Source organism: Artibeus jamaicensis, unplaced genomic scaffold (genome assembly GCF_021234435.1).
Source record: "Artibeus jamaicensis isolate MK-2021 breed Jamaican fruit bat unplaced genomic scaffold, CSHL_Jam_final scaffold_1019, whole genome shotgun sequence".
Classification (NCBI taxonomy): Eukaryota; Metazoa; Chordata; class Mammalia; order Chiroptera; family Phyllostomidae; genus Artibeus; species Artibeus jamaicensis.
Window position 1 is genome coordinate 13,149,277 of NW_026522025.1, and position 16,010 is coordinate 13,165,286.

A 16,010-nucleotide genomic window follows, 5' to 3' on the forward strand; every position below is an offset into this window, starting at 1 on the left:
AGCAGGATCGCTGATGAGGGTGTTAGTGATCAGGGCATGTATTATGCAGCCCCTCTGAATACTGCCCCGTAATTCTTATCTGTCTTACCAGTAAAATAATTTATTAATGATACTATATGCCTAAAGTACTTAGTTTTAAAGGTCAGACTCAAACCAATAAAAAGAAGTATATCTACATGTATTATATTCTTTTCCAAGCAATGGTAGGTACAGTGGATGTATAAGATTTCAAAAATATACTGCAAAGTGTTAGCACTCATAATTATTGGGTCCATGTGAAACCATTTAAGAATTCTTGGTTTTCAAAAAAAAGTATCAAGTTATACAGTGGTGCTATGCTGGATGGAATTATAGATACTACCCAAAATAGATACTTTTGTGGATGAGGGAAAGAGAGGCCCAGAGAGGTAAATGATTTGTTCAAGGTCACACAGCTCAAGGTCAAAGGCTGAGCTGGCCCTGACTTCCAGTCCCCATGGTCTCAGGGCAGTGGGTGTGTGGTCGCAGGGGCCAGGATTCTTCAGTGATGTTGAATCTGGAAGATGCAGCAGTAGCCCTGTATGTCCAAACAAGCCCAGATGATGGCATGATTTCTGGAACATCTTGTTGGCGGCGGTTGATCTGGGCTGGCAGCCAAGGGAAGAAGAGCCCTGTGGTCCCCATTAATGCTCTCAGATATATACAGGCCGTTCACTTGGCGTTTAACTTTGAAGGTGTTAGAGAAAGGCAGGTCTGCTGCTGAGGAGAGGCAGCAGCAGAGGGGGACCCACACGCATGCGAACGCTTTATAATTTCCCTCTGCAATTTTTAAACATTTGAACTTTAAACTTTTAAACTTCAATAAATTATATTGAAGGTTTGATAGAAACAAATTGTAATAAGCAACAGTTCTTTTTTTTTTCCACAGTGGACTTTTGTGGATAAAGAATAGGGGGTCATTTTAAACTATGCAATGTAATATACATGTTATTCAAACTCGTATAACTTTTTTAAAAATTTCTGCACCCAGATTCGAAGGACTCCAAGGAAAAGAATAAAATGGAAATCCTGTACATACTGGTGCCGAGCGTGGCTATCCCTCTGGCCATCGCCCTACTCTTCTTCTTCATCTGCGTCTGCCGCAATAACCAGAAGTCGTCGTCGCCTCCTGTCCAGAGGCAGCCGAAACACGTCAGAGGTCAAAACGTGGAGATGTCCATGCTGAATGCATATAAACCCAAGGTAACGCGCAGTGCGCGGCTGCACTCATTCTGTCGGCTTCAGGTGAAAGCAAACTCGTAACCCTCCCCAGTTTAGAAACCAGATGACACAGAATTTGTTTTACAAGTGCAGAGGTGGTTTTCAGGTGAGCATACGTCTCTGACTTTGTCCCAAGACGGCCTGAGCACACTGTCTTCAGCGGGTCCTCCTCTGTGTTGGCCACATCACTGCCTCACCGCAGAGTCTGGCCTGGCAGGAATCCCTCGGGGGTCATCCCTGCCAGCCCCTGGGGACCCAGAATGTCCAAGAAGGGAACTCCATACTCTTCCAATCAAACTGGAAGAGATGAACAAGGAGAGAGACCCAACGTTCCCTTCACTGTCAGCCTTGTTCACGCCCAGCGATGCGAGTGTGCTTATCACCTCGGTCCTGCACACCTAAAGACGGCAACTGTCACGTGCCTTTCACCACCACGCCCAAACCATATCCTTTTAATGCCTACCTTAAACCCCTTCTCTTTGGTTTAGGTGCATTTTAAGAGAACTGTCTTTCTCAAAATCTTTGAGTGTCATTCTCTGATAGCCCACCTCAGCCTGCTCCTCCCTGCGCTAAAGCAGCCAGCGCCCTTTTCGTTTTTCCTGCACATCTTTCGACACTGGGGCTGCTGGGTCCTGGCAGGGGATCCAGGGTCACCGGCCCTCCTCACCTTAAATGGAGCGCAGCCCACATCTTGGGGCTGAAATTCAGCAGAGGCTTTCTCTGTGGAAGGCCAGCACCTCAACCCCAGGCCTCTTGGCAAAGAGATTTTCTTTAAATAATTTCCTTTAAATAATTGTATTTAAATAAGATTCTGCATTCAAAAGCCTGTCTCCAAAAGACCATTCATTCATTCATTTGACAAATATTTATCTTCTCTGTAGGTTGGTGGTCATATTATTTTTTGACTCCCATAAAGGGAAGATGCATCACTTATAACAAAGTTTTAGGAAAAATGTCTGCACACTCAGATGAACTAATCCTTTTACTCGGAGTAAGTAGAGTAGCACAGTAGTGACTGACACATAGCCCTCCTCTGATTTAAACTTGCTTCACAAATGGATTTTTTAAATTTAAAAAGTCTTTTTTTTTTATAAATTTATTTATTTTTTTTTGAATTGATTATGCTGTTACAGTTGTTCTATTCCCCCCTTCATTCCCCTCCACCCTGCCCCCCTAACCCCACCATTACCCCCCTTTAGTTTATGTCCATGTGTCTCAAGTCCTTTAGGTTCTATATTTCCCCTACTATTCTTGCCCCCCCATCTATTTTCTATCTACTGTCTATGCTACTTGTTTTCTGTACCTTCTCCCCCCGTCTCCTCCTCCCACTCCCCTGTTGCTAACCCTCCTTGAGATCTTCATTTCTATGTTTCCACTCCTGATCTAGCTGTCCTTTTAGTTTGCTTTCGTTTTAGGTGTGGTTGTTAATAACTGTGAGTTTGTTGTCCTTTCACTGTTCATGTTTCTTTAACTTCTTTTTCTTAGATAAGTCCCTTTAACATTTCATATAATAAGGGCTTGGTGATGATGAACTCCTTGAATTTGGTCTTATCTGAGAAGCACCTTATCTGTCCTTCCATTCTAAATGAAAGTTTTGCTGGGTAGAGCAATCTTGGTTGTAGGTCTTTAGATTTCATGACTTGGAATATTTCTTTCCAGCCCCTTCTTGCCTGTAAGGTCTCTTTTGAGAAATCTGCTGACAGCCTGATGGGGACTCCTTTGTAGGTGATTGTCCCCTTACCTCTTGCTGCTTCCAGGATTCTTTCCTTCATTTTAATTTTGGCTAATGTAATTATGATATGCCTTGGTGTGTTTCTTCTTGAGTCCAACTTCTTTGGTACTCTCTGGGCTTCTTGGATTTCTTGGAAGTCTATTTCCTTTGCCAGATTGGGGAAATTTTCTTTTATTATTTGTTCAAATAGTTTTTCCACTGGTGGTTGTGTCTTTCCCCCTTCTGGTACCCCTATAATTCAGATATTGGAGCGTTTATAGATGTCCTGGAGGTTCCTAAGCTTCTCCTCATTTTTCTGAATTCTTATTTCTTCATTCCTTTCTGTTTGATGATTTTTTTCTTCTTCCTTCTGGTCCACTCCATTGATTTGAGTCCCAGTTTTTTTTTCATCTCTATGGTTTTCCTGTGGAATTCCATTCATTTCCCTTAATTTAGCCTTCATATGTTTCTCTAATTTGTGGCTATAGTCCACCAGATCTGTGAGGAAGCTGATGACCAGTGTTTTAAACTGTGCGTCTGAGAGATTTGCTATTTCTTCGTCACTTAGATTTATCTCTGGGGCTTTGAGGTCTCCCTGCGACATTTTTGGTCTGTTCTGGCCCTTTAAGTGGGAGGAGCGGCACTTTGGATTCCCAGGTCGCTGGGTTGTGACGCTGTATGTGGGGGCGTGGTCAGAGCGGGGAAATGGCGCCGCCGTCGCCGGTCCAATCGCTCACTCCCTCACCCGCGTGCAACCAGGCAACCACAGTCAACTCGCTGCCACCGCCTCCCCACTGACTCCTCCGTAGTCGCTCACCCGGTGGGCCGCTCCGTCGCTCACTAGGTCCAATCCTGGGTTTGGAACCCCTGCGACTGGATTCGCGCGTCTGGATTCCGCGCCGGGTCAATCGAGCTCTCCTTTGTAACTCCTCACCGGACGCCGGTTTCGCCCCTTACCGGTCGGGCCGAAGAATTTGTTGTTAGCGGACTTCCGAAAAGTTCAGTTTTCCGTGTTCTGGTTGTGTTTTCTGATGCTAATATTTAGTTGTCCCTAAACTTGGTTGTGTGAGGAGGCACGGCACATCCACCTAAACCTCCATCTTGGCGGAAGTCAAATTTAAAAAGTCTTAAATACTGTTCTTTTATAAAGTCATATGTGTTGGTAAGGTTTTACAGTTTCTTAAATGCTAAAAATTCATTTTAAGTATTCTGTCCCAAGAAAACCAGTGTTCTCTTAAGTGTGGATTTTTACCGTAAAAAACCCACGCACCCCGGGAACCAGAGTTCACTAAGTGGCTTTGGGGATGGGTGGTGGCGGAGGTTCATGGCTTTACACATCCTGCCTGCCTGCTGGCTGGCTCACGGGCCTCATACCTGTTACGCAGCCTCACGCTTCCTCCTCACAAAGGTAGCAGGAGAACAAAGAGGGGGTTAATAGTAACATTCATGAGTAACACCTAGTTGACCTTACATACACCATGGCTTTAAACTTTTAGTTCCAAATAGTCCGTGTTCTGAGAGAATCTTTCCCTGTTATTAAATGTTAAAAAGCCTTAGAAACACCGGCACTCTGAGTGGGACCGAGGCCCAGTGTGGCCACAGCAGTCCCTGGCCTGGACATGGGGGCTCTGCCTTGCTGTGGCAGGAACCAGGGGAGGGTCATTTTTATTTGAGAAAATTATCAATTGTGTAGGTCAGCCTAAACGAGGTGCTCTTACACTCATTTTCTCACACCTGTTATAGAAGATAGGTATTATTATCACTCTTGTACAAGCAGTGTAACTACAACTGAAACAGATTAACTAACTTGCCTAGGGTAAAAAAGCTAGTAATTAAAAAAGACAACAAGTGAATATAGGACTTTTCAACTCTAGATAAAGCCTTTGCCCTTGGCCGAGCCCAGGATGACTTTTCCACTGAACAAGTGATGGTGGGAAGAGGGAGTGGGAGGTGCAGCAAACAGGGAACTGTGATTCCGTTTGGTCAGTTTTGGCTGAGCAATAACCACAGGCACCACCCTGGCTTGTGACAAGCCCTTCAGAGGGCCACGTAACAGCCTCAGTGATAGTCTTATTCCCACCACAGAGAGGGGTGTTTTACCCTGAGAAAAAATAGTCCTCCGTCCTCCATGGTCATGGAGACAAATGTAAAATACGAGGTCTGTCCAGAAGGTATCCAGCCAGCAATATGAAAAGAAGAGACATTTACTGAAGAAGAGACAAGATACCAGAAACATTGTCCACAGAACAGTGACACCTCAGTCCCCTTCAAAGTAGGCATCTTGGGACCTCACACAGTTCTCCCAGTTGCTATCAGCTGCCCGGTCATATTTTCCCGAATCTCACTGATGGTCTGAAATCTGTTCTCTTTCAAAGGTGATTTTAGTTTTAGAAAAAACTCTAAGTCACAGAGTGCTAAATCTGGGCTGTAGGAGGCCTGAGTCACCTGGGTGATTTGATGTTTCACCAAAAAACCCTGCAGGAGTCATGATGTAGGAGTAGGCATGTTGTCATGACGAAGCTGCCCACCACCAGTTGCCCATAGCTGAGGCCTTCTGCATCACCCAAGTAGTTTCCACCAAGGAATGTTCAAGCTCAACACACAATTGGATGCAGAATCATTGCTGTACTCAGTCACTTTGAATGCGACAGCCACACTACACATGCTCACTCCACAGAGTCTACTGTGCCCACTGACTAGTTCAGTGACATCATCAGTGGTCACACATACGCATGCCAGTCCCCTCTCCTTGGCTGCCGGGTTACATTGATGTCGCACAAACCATTCTCATTATATTAACAAGGCTGTACTTTTTCCAGACAGGGCTTGTTATACAATAGGACCAATTTTCCCGAAGACTTGGTGGAGTGATCATTGTTTTCAGCATTTCCAGATCATTTCAGAAGTGTACCTTGCAAAATCTCCCAGTGTCAAAATGATTCCAACACAAGGCCTACAACTTGGCCTTAAACATCTCACAGGCAATTCTGAACCAGACTGGAACTAGGAATGGCTCAAGGAGATTTGACTGGATTGAGGGGGGAAAGGAAACAGCAAAAACAAATGTGAACTTTTTTTTTCCTGCTCTCCTAAGAGATTTGGCTGCAATCAGATTTGAGTTATTCAGTTGTTTGTTTTGGTTCTTATTGAGTGCCTTTCCTGGAAAAAGCACAAAGGACTTTGTAGACCTTAAAGAAAATTCCTCACTGTAAACAGCCAGTCTCTGAAACTGCTTTGAAAGGTCACTGACACATAAATATTACATGTACCTATAAAACCTAAAAGGAAGGGACACACATCAGAATGAAAGAGGAAAAAAGTCCTGAAAACAAACACCCTACCAGAGAAAAATCAAAAGGCTACTTGGAGGCTGGGATGCGAAAGGAATGAAGGATGGAAGCTGGCCTTACTCTTATTTCTCCTTGGCCAATTCAAAAGTTAGAGACTCTGATATTCTTATTTATCCAAATGAAAGTGCCCTTCAGGGTCTCCAGGGGCGTCCGACCTTTTGGCATCCCTGGGCCACACTGGAAGACAAAGAGCTGTTTTGGACCATACGTTAAATACACAAACACTAACAATAACAAAAAAATCTCATGTTTTAAGTAAATGTATCATTTTGTGTTGGGCCGCATTCATCCTGGGCAGCACGCGGCCCATGGGCCGTGGGTTGGACACCCCGTTTTAAACTATCTGCTTCCATCTCTTTCCACTTACTGAGCTGCTAGAATCCACCCATAGTGTTTGGGTTAAGAAGAGGCTCCTCTGGGAGATTGGAAATCCACACCCTGCAGAGGGGACAGACAAGAGGCCGCTGCAGACAGACTGGCTGACGGGACCTGGCTTGAGTCCCCAGAGAGATGGATGGTTAAAACTTTTGATGGGTTTCCTTCTGACCTTTGAGGAAAGGAAGCTAGTGGACCAACCAGAGAGGCGTCTTTCCTCTGAGCCTTTGACAGTCAGGACATGAAGAGGCCCCCTGGCTCTACCTCTAACTGCCCCGTGGCCTTGAGAAGCCTCTCTGAGGCTGAGCAGTCTCCGTGTTCAGAGAAAGGAGTGGGCTGCGTTCATGGGAAGTACCATTTATTTTCCTTTCATTTTGTTCAGCAAGAGATTTTAAGCCATTCAGTAGGAGGAGATAATCTCCCATCTTTTCCATCTTTAAAACCCTCTGGCGGGTACTCTAGTGATGTGTGAGCTAAATAAGCATTATGAATTTTACAATCTAGGTGCTTTTTAAAAGAATTGTGGAAAACGAACCATTTCTGAGAAGCATGTAAACCTAATTTCCCTTCTCCCTAATTCTTTTCTCCCTCTGAATTCTATCAACCGTCACATGTCTGAAAAACAGAGTAGCCGCTAAAGGTGCTTTGGTAAGGGGGCAAAGCTGTGGAACACGCTCCCCGGAGAGTTAGAAAGCAGGCAGATCCTCCCCCTCAAACACAGGGCAGGCCCCATTCTGGCTTCCCTCTGTGACTCGCCCACACAGGATTTAGGCACACAGAGGTTAAAGGGTACAGGAGTTTGAGAATGAGGGGCAAGAAAGAGGGGCTGGGTGGGGTTGGGGGAGGGCTCTAGCCAACCCCTGAATAAGCCTGTGGGCCCAACTCCTGCAGCTCCTGGCCGATGGAAGGAACATTTGCGGGAAGGCAGGATTTGCCTAGCTTTCCGAAGCTGGTGGCTCTACTTTATTTTTCAGCTTAACCTCCCCTGTAGTCAGCTTCTCTGTCTCTTCACTTCCAGGCAATTCATCTCTCCCTTCCTCTTCCAGCCAAAGTAATTGCTGAGTATACTGACACTTGATTATATTCTCCGGGCCTGTCCATTTTGCTAGCAATATGTTTCCATCCCAAAAGCCTATTGTGGCTGTGGCTGGTGTGACTTGGTTGGCTGGAGCGTCGTCCCATAACCAAAAGGTGGCAGGTTCAGTTCCAGGTCTAGGACACTACCCAGGTTGCGGTTCGAGCCACATGCGGAGGCAGTTCTTTCTCATGTCAATGTTTCTCTCTCCCTCTTCTTCTCTAAAAACAAAGAAGAAATGCCCTCTGTCCTCACCCAATGTCACCACACTTGGCTCTAGAACATCCTCAAGAACTCCTCCACTTGCGCCCTTGAAGCCACTTTCGCCTCAGGCTTCTGAGCCCATCCTTCCCTTGACATGAACCTCCCCGGAGTCTCCAACGCTGTCATTTCATGACCTTCCCAAGGCTTCATCCCCTTTCATTTCTCTGGAGCATCTGATATTCCTAGCCACCATCTTGAAATCCTTTCTCTCTCGGCTTTCCTCCTGTCTCCCCACTTCCTTCCCTGGCTCTGCCGTTCACTTCCGGAACGGGGGCATCCGCTAGTGCTCGCCAGTCCTCTTTTCCTTTTTCTCTCTCCCATGCTCATTTCGTCCCTGGCATCACTTTAGCTCCCACTCAAGGCAGTGATTCCGGAAGGACTGATCTCCAAGTGTAGCATCCTTTCTCCCAGCATCCAACAGTCCGCACTCCTTGGACCTAACTCACCTCTCCAGCTGCACTGTTTTCTTAGTCTCCTTCTGGGAAGTAGTGATGTCCTCCGGAGAGCGAGGATGTGGAAGCAGAGAGCTCTGGTTACAGTTATGGGCTGCATTGTTTACTGGCCATGGGATCTTAGGCAAATTCTCTGAACATTTTTTTCTCACCTATAAAACAAGTATAAAAATAGTACTTAAAAGAGTTATTTTTGAATTTTCTTATCGAAATATAATTGACATACAACATTGTAATAGTTTCAGATGTACAGTATCATGATTCAGTATTGGTTTGTATTGTGCTATGGCCACCACAGGTGTAGTTAACATTCGTCACCATACGTAGTTACAAAATTTTTTTTCTTGTGATGACACTCTCAAGGTTTACTCCCAGAGGAAGATGGCGGCGGAGTAGGACGGAGCTGATGCTAGCTCCTGTACTCATGGGTGAAAATCCTGGCAGATCTATAAAGATTTACTCCCAGAGCCCCTTTGAAATACACAGTATTATTAATGATAGTCTCCGTGCTGCACATTACACCCGCTAGACTTATTTATTTTATAATCGGAAGTTTGTACCTTTTAACTCCCTTCACCCATTTTACCCACCATCTGCACCCCCGCCTCTGGCAGCCACCAATCTCTTCCTAAAGAGACATTGTTGGCACTTCCACATAGTGTGTCTGGCACCTCACAAGTACAGTTACTATTGTTTTTATTATGGTGATAATGTGAACAACCGCAAACTTTTAAGTAAACTTCCCAATACTGTGCACAGGATGATATGGGTTGAGGGGAAGCTGTGGGAGCCGGCAGCCCACACCGTGAACCTGGAGTGAGGACAGAGGGGAGGGGTCACTCAGGGCATTTCTCGTGCCCATCTAGTGAGCGTAAACCTCCTGCCCCACAGTCTCTTCCCCCTGGATCCAAACCCATGGGGCGGAGCTGGCCTGATGACGGGGGCTTGGAGGCTGTCCAGTGCAGAGCCTCAGCTTAAACCTGTCTGTAGAAACTTCACTTCTAGGACAAGCGAGTATTGTGAATGGATATATTATAAATGGGTCTTAGGGGTAAACTGAAGTACCTCCCATGCATTATCTCAACAGAATCTCCAGTAATAACCCTATGAAGCAGGTATTAATTTGAGCCTGATGTTGGGAGTGAGAAAACTGAGGCTTGAGGTGAAAAGTTTGCCCAAAGTCACCGAGCTAGTAAGTGATAGAGCTAAAACTTGAACCCGGGTCTGCGTAGGTCCAGAATGTGAATGCCTCTCCCCCATTTTACTCTGTAGCTTTCATTCCCAGGCAGACTGAAACACACAGGCCCATGTAATGAGTGTGTGGTGGCTCGGGCTGACGTTAAAATTACTGGCATGTGTTCTGCCTATCTCCAGGCAGAATAGAACCTCACCCTTTAACATTACAAAGTAACTGCACCACAGAATCAAACCTGGCCACCACCAAACATTCAAACTAACTATTAGAAAGTTATGTTACAGAGAAAAGAGCTGTTTCTGATGTTAAATCACTTCCAGAGAAGTGCCGCTGAACTCTGAGCCAATGTGGCGGACCATTGGTTGAAACTCCCTCCAGAATTTGATTGCCTACACCAAAAGGCACTTAGTTCGGCTACAGTCTTTGAAAATGTCCATAACCTCCTAAAATAAAATGGCTGTAGCCTTTAAGCTTTTAAAATGTAATCGTTTCCATTTATGAGTGGAGTCCATTGTTTCACAATTTTAACACTGTTTATCTGAGAACAAGTAAAACGCACAAGAAAGGATAATAGTCTTTGGAGTCCAACAGATTCCTGTCAACAGCCAAGTCCAGACACTAAAAAATCTCGATTTCGTATGTTCTCTAGAGATCTTGTGTCCGATTCAGGCAAAGGCTGCTGCTGAAAAGTCTTGCTCACTTATCCCAGTCTCGACAGAGACAGCGGAGGGTCTGGAGCCTCAGGGACCAGAGAGCAGTTCACATAGACATCCCACTTGTGCACCAGTGGGCTTCATGCTTTGAAAATGTGGACCCCGTTGAAGACTGAATGAAAGCTGTGACTTCTTCCCAGAAAATGGGTCCAACTTTGGAGTCAGACACAGCCAGCTTTGAACTGGCATCAGCACGTCACAGTGGTGCTTTTTGAGACAAGCTACTTAACCATGAGGCCTTCATCTCTTGAGCACAAAGTGGAGAAGTCATCGCAGGAATCTCACAGGATTGTGATGCGGGTTAAGTAAACTAACGCCATGAGCACCTAGAGAGAGCAGACAAGGGACTGGAGGATAGTCATTCAGAAGAGACTCTGGAATCTGAATTTACAAGCTACTAACTGTGGGATCACTCACCTGCTCTCATCCTCAGGTTCTCCCCCTGTCAAATGGGGGTACTAGTCATAGTGACCAATGTTACAGGGTTGTTGTGAGGATCAAATCAGTTCATAGGTATGAAGTATTTATAGCATAACACATAAACACTCCCCCAAATCATAGCCTGTATTATGATCTGTGTCAGGTACATGGCAGGTATTCCATAATACAGGCTGTCTATTAAGCTCGGATGACAAGCATCTAGCATAGGAGCTCTGTCTTCTTTTTCCATGGTTCTTTCATGGCTTATGTACTACTCTGTATGGATACTCTTTGGTACACAGTATGTGCAGTATCTGACTGATGAAAGCACCTGTTAAAATACATCCCACACAATTGGCTGCACAGGAACATAGAATAAACCGATGACATGGCCCAAGCTCTAGAGTGACTTACGTTTCAGTGAATCTTGCTAAGACATTAGCCATGCAGAATATTTACCCCATAAATAACAGTCAGGGAATCTTACACTTTTCTCTAGCTGGCATTTCCAAAGCATCTTCTGAAGCAGAGTATTAACTTCTTGGCGTTGTGTAAGTCAGAGTTGCTCCACCAGGTTCTTCAGACACACTGTGGTCATTCATCATGCAAGGGGCAGGGGCCCAGGTCACTCAGTAATTGTCTGATCCAGAAGGCATATTCTTGTGTTCCCGTGGTTCTCAAAGTGAAGCCTCCATTCCAGGATTGTCCTCATCCCTGGGAACTTGTCAGAAATTCAGACTCTCTGACCTACAGAATCAGAAACTCTGGCCCAGGCTGGTGTGGCTCAGTGGATGGAGTGCTGGCCTGTGAACCAAAGGGTCACTGGTTGGATTCTCAAGTCAGGGCACATGCCTGGGTTGTGGGCCAGGTCCCAGTAGAGGGCGTGCAAGAGGCAACCACATGTTGATCTTTCTCTACATCTCTTTCTCCTTCCCCTCCCCTCTGTCTACAAATAAAAAAGAAAGAAACTCCGGGAGTACAGGGCTCCACACTTTGTGCTTTAGCAAGCCCTCCCGGGGGTTTCAATACCTGCTCTGATGTGGAGTATGTTGGTCAGTACTTGAGATTCAGAGAGCACGTCAGCCCTCATGCAATACCCATCTCAAAGAAAACTGCTTCCAAAGAAACAAAGGACCTGGTGATGTCCTCCTGTCACCCAGAGCACCCCTCTAATTTCCATAGGGCCAGAATCTGCTTCCTTATGCCTTCTGGGGCTGAGGACAGATGCCGCTGTATGGAAACTGCTCTTCTAGACACATTTGTGTCCAGCCAGCATCAGCAAATGCATATCGGAAGAGTTTTGTGACAGGGCAGCAGTCTTGCATCCAGGCATTAGGAAAGGAACCGGTACAGGAGCTGTAGGGACTCCGTGGGGAGGGGCGGGCCGATTGCATAAATATGAACTTCATTTCTTTTTTTACCACCTGCTATTGGAACCCCCTTCCTGTCCCGAGGAATGCAGCTCTGCTTTTTATCTGTGTGTCAACTTCAAGTTGGACTCCAACATAGAACATTCATACCCTGTTCAGGTTAGAGGCCCAAAGTCCAGAGGGACCCACACTGCACACAAATGTCGGTGGCCGTCACATAATCCTTACCACGTGTCCTATGGCAATTGCTGGTGTGCAGTCAGCAGGAAATGGAAGGTTAGGAGTAAGTCATGTCGCCCAGAGGAGTCATGTCAAATGTATTAGCACTGAAGGTGTAACTTCCAAAGGTGGAAAGAGATAAAGTCACTGAGTCTGTCCTTCTTATCCATCTGCCACCTACATAATTAGAGTTTTTTAAAACCCTACCCCCGGTTCATCACTTTCCTATCTCAAGTTAATGTATCTGAAAGCTTCACATGTCCCCACTTGGTATTTGTCACACAGGTGGAAAAAGCCACTACCATCAGCCTGGCCTTTCTGTCAGCAGTGTGGACGGTACTGCAATAGTCTCACCTGACTCACAGCTAAACGACGCACATCTAAGACGTCTCCCCTACAGCTGCTCTTCAGAAATTTCTAAGGGAAGAGGTGCAGTCAGATTGTAGAGTAATAATATATCAACCTGTACATCAACTTCGATTTTTCTCCCCCCCCCACACCCCAAGTTATATAATTTTTAAAATGGCACTGGGGCAGATGTGTGTTTACTTTGAGAAGTAAAAATGTTAACATTTAAACTGAAAGCCTGTTTCAGTTTTAAGGTACTTAATTGCCTTACAGCATATAATAAACCGAGCCCATCTCGTCATTCAGCTAATGGAGGGAGTGATAAAGAGATAGGAGCCCAGGACCCAATTCATTCCAGTTTCCCTTTGTACTGGGTTTACTTTGGCACCGAGCCTCATGTGTATTTTACACTTCTTTACATTTCGTACATCCCTGTATGACAAATACTTGTCAAACAGAAACTAAACAGATTTATAACCCCTTAACTTGAAATGAGCCAAAATTGAACTGCCAAAACTTTATGACTTCATTTTCTTTCATAGTTTTCCACTACATTGGTTCAAACAGACAAACCCCACTTGAGGTCAGGCAGAGGTCATTTCACTTTCATTACGAAAATATAATTTACAATATGCCAGACCTAAACAAGTTTAGCCTAAAGGGTTTGTGTAATGTAAACCATCTGTTCCTCAACAATACAGCTAATTTCCTGCCGTTACCGTACAGTCTACTGGCTGCTTCTTTAAGGGTTTTTATGATTTTTTAACTAGTTCAGGATTTATGTAAAATTTGAAAATGAGTCTGTAGTTAAGACTCATTTGTACCAAGTAACTTGAGCGTTTTAAAAATGCAAATCACTGTGTAAATGGCTCCCCGGGAACCAAGCTCTGGGCAGTATTCTCTGGGTATTTCTACACCGGCTGCTGCACAGGTGTTCGAAGGAAAGATTTTAGTTGCTTCTCGGGCTTCTTTCTGAAGCAGCCCCCCCACATTTGGCTGTGACTAGGTCTGGCGAACTCCTCCTCCTTTTTGTATCGGCTGGAGAAGACGAGACTCCCTGCGAGATGGCCCACCAGGTAGTGTTGGTGAGATGTGACAAGACACATTTTCATGTGTCTGAACAGGGAGGAAGAACAATGATCATTCCACTAAGTGACCACGTGTCGAAGGCTGACCTCACAGCCCTGCATGGTGTCGGGCCCCAGGCCAAGCCTTCAGAGACACTGCGGGTCAAACCGGGGTGACTGGCCGGTGGGCTTCTCTCAGACAGAGCGGCCTCCTGCAGGGCAGTGGGCCTCACCCATGCAAGGGCAGCTCTTCGGGCTCTCCTGGAAACTCTTGGTATTTTTCCTCTTTAATTTTTAAAATAGGTTTATTGATTTTTTTTGAGAGAGAGAAGCATTGACGTGAGAGGAAAATATCAATTGGTTGCTTCCCATGCACGCCCCGACTGGGGATCGAACCTGCAACATTTTGGTATATAGGACAGTGCTCCAACCAACTGAGCCACACCGATCAGGGTAAATGCTTGATGCTTTTTAAAACTTCTTTCTTCATCTGTAGAATGGCAAGAGTAAAAGGCCCTCTTCCAAAGGCAAACACAAAAAGAACTAATTTGCTTACCTCCGCGCACGAGAATGCAGCCAGGCTTCTTAGTTGTGAAGGCCAAGGGACATCCTGTGAGGCTGGTGCCGTGGTCCGGTCCAGCCCCTCTCCTTTCCTGGTCCCCAGGAGGTCGGCCTGCTTGCTTCTGCTTCCCATCTGCCAGCATCCCCTCCTCCACATGGGCTCTGTCCCTCTACCTCCACCCTCCACCCTCCACCCTTAGTCTCCAAAAATAAAGTCTCTGTCATATTTTCAAGAATTTTTTTAAAAAAGCTAAGAACTATAGGAGACCAGAGAAAGATTAACCAGAGGAAATTTAGCATATTTCAAAAAAAAACATACAGGGAATTATAGAGGACTGCTAGAACTTCTTAGGCTATAAATGTATCTAAACCATTTGCATTTACTCCACTCCCTAGATTACTTTGCTAATAAGGAAAATAAGATTCATTTAAAGAGTATTCAATAGGTAGAAATTGCTTTCATATGCTGTTGCATCTAATCCCTACTGTAACTATGGAAGCTAAATATTATTTCAGAGCTATGGAAATAGAGGTTCAGAAAAGTTCAGAAATTCTCCCAAGATCAGCCAGCTCATATATAGGACCTATCCCACAGGGTTGCTGTATTAAATGAGTTAATATTTGCTCAGTGCTTAGAACAATATTTTACACATAGTATATGCTGTATAAATATTAACTATTAATAGAAAACAACAGTTCCAAGGTGCAAATTCAGATTTGTATGAGTCCAGACTCACTTGGTTTGAATTACAGCATGCTGCCAGTGGTTTAGTTTCGGCAGGGGCAGGAGAAGGGGAGTGATAATTCCTCATTTTATCAGTCTAATAGTCCTTGGGTTTAGTTCCTAATTCCCATTTTCCCTCAAAAGAAGTATATTGTTCAGTCCTTTGCCCTTCTCTATTCCTAAAAGCCAGGGGACCCTGTTTAGAGCAAAAAGTAATGCTTTTCAAGGGACCTTCAGATAAATTAGGACTATTTACATCATTAGGAAAAGTTCTGATGGAAATTCTAATCTGAATGTCATGCAGGAAGAGTTCACCTTGGCTTGTTCTTGCCACAAAAGCAAAATTATCTGAGCGCTGCAGAAGAAAAAAGTTGGGACGGTTGAGGGGACAGACGTGATGGTTGTCACGTCTGTCCCCTCCCAATAACCACTGCTGTTTCCTGAGCATCCTTTCAGAGTTCCTTTTTTGCATATGCAAAGAAATATGAATATATTCTTTTCCTTCTCCTTTTTCACACAAAGGCAGAACAACATTAACTGATTTTTTTTAACTTAGCAGTAGGATTTTGGAGCTCTTCCCATACCAGTACATAGAAATAGTACTCACTTGTACTATTGTATTTACTAGTTCTACCATAATTAATCTGATGTCTCCTTTAGGTAAATGTTTAAGTTATTTCTGATCTTTTGCATTACTATACTATAGTAATAAGCAATACTATAAAGAATCAAATAGATCAATCAGCTTTAATTTACTGAATGTTTCAGGCAATGTATAGCATTACCTTCAGTAGAAGTAACTTTTCTATAAGACATTTTCAAATACAAACTCCATAATCTCTGCTTGAATGAACACATAAGACCTATTTATAATAATGTTACTTGCAGAGAAGAATGTTTCTCAACATCCTCAGTTCCATTTTGTCC

At 44.6% G+C, this 16,010-nt stretch overlaps 1 protein-coding gene across 2 annotated transcripts in view; it reads left to right on the forward strand.

Moving 5' to 3' along the window:
• Positions 1-16,010, forward strand: part of ROR1 (receptor tyrosine kinase like orphan receptor 1) — a 378,093-nt gene that overhangs the window by 357,782 nt on the left and 4,301 nt on the right. For both annotated transcript variants that reach the window (XM_053655609.1, XM_053655610.1), the window contains exon 8: positions 1,010-1,221. In XM_053655609.1, the coding sequence (XP_053511584.1) occupies positions 1,010-1,221 (212 nt within the window). The remainder of the gene's footprint in view (positions 1-1,009; positions 1,222-16,010) is intronic.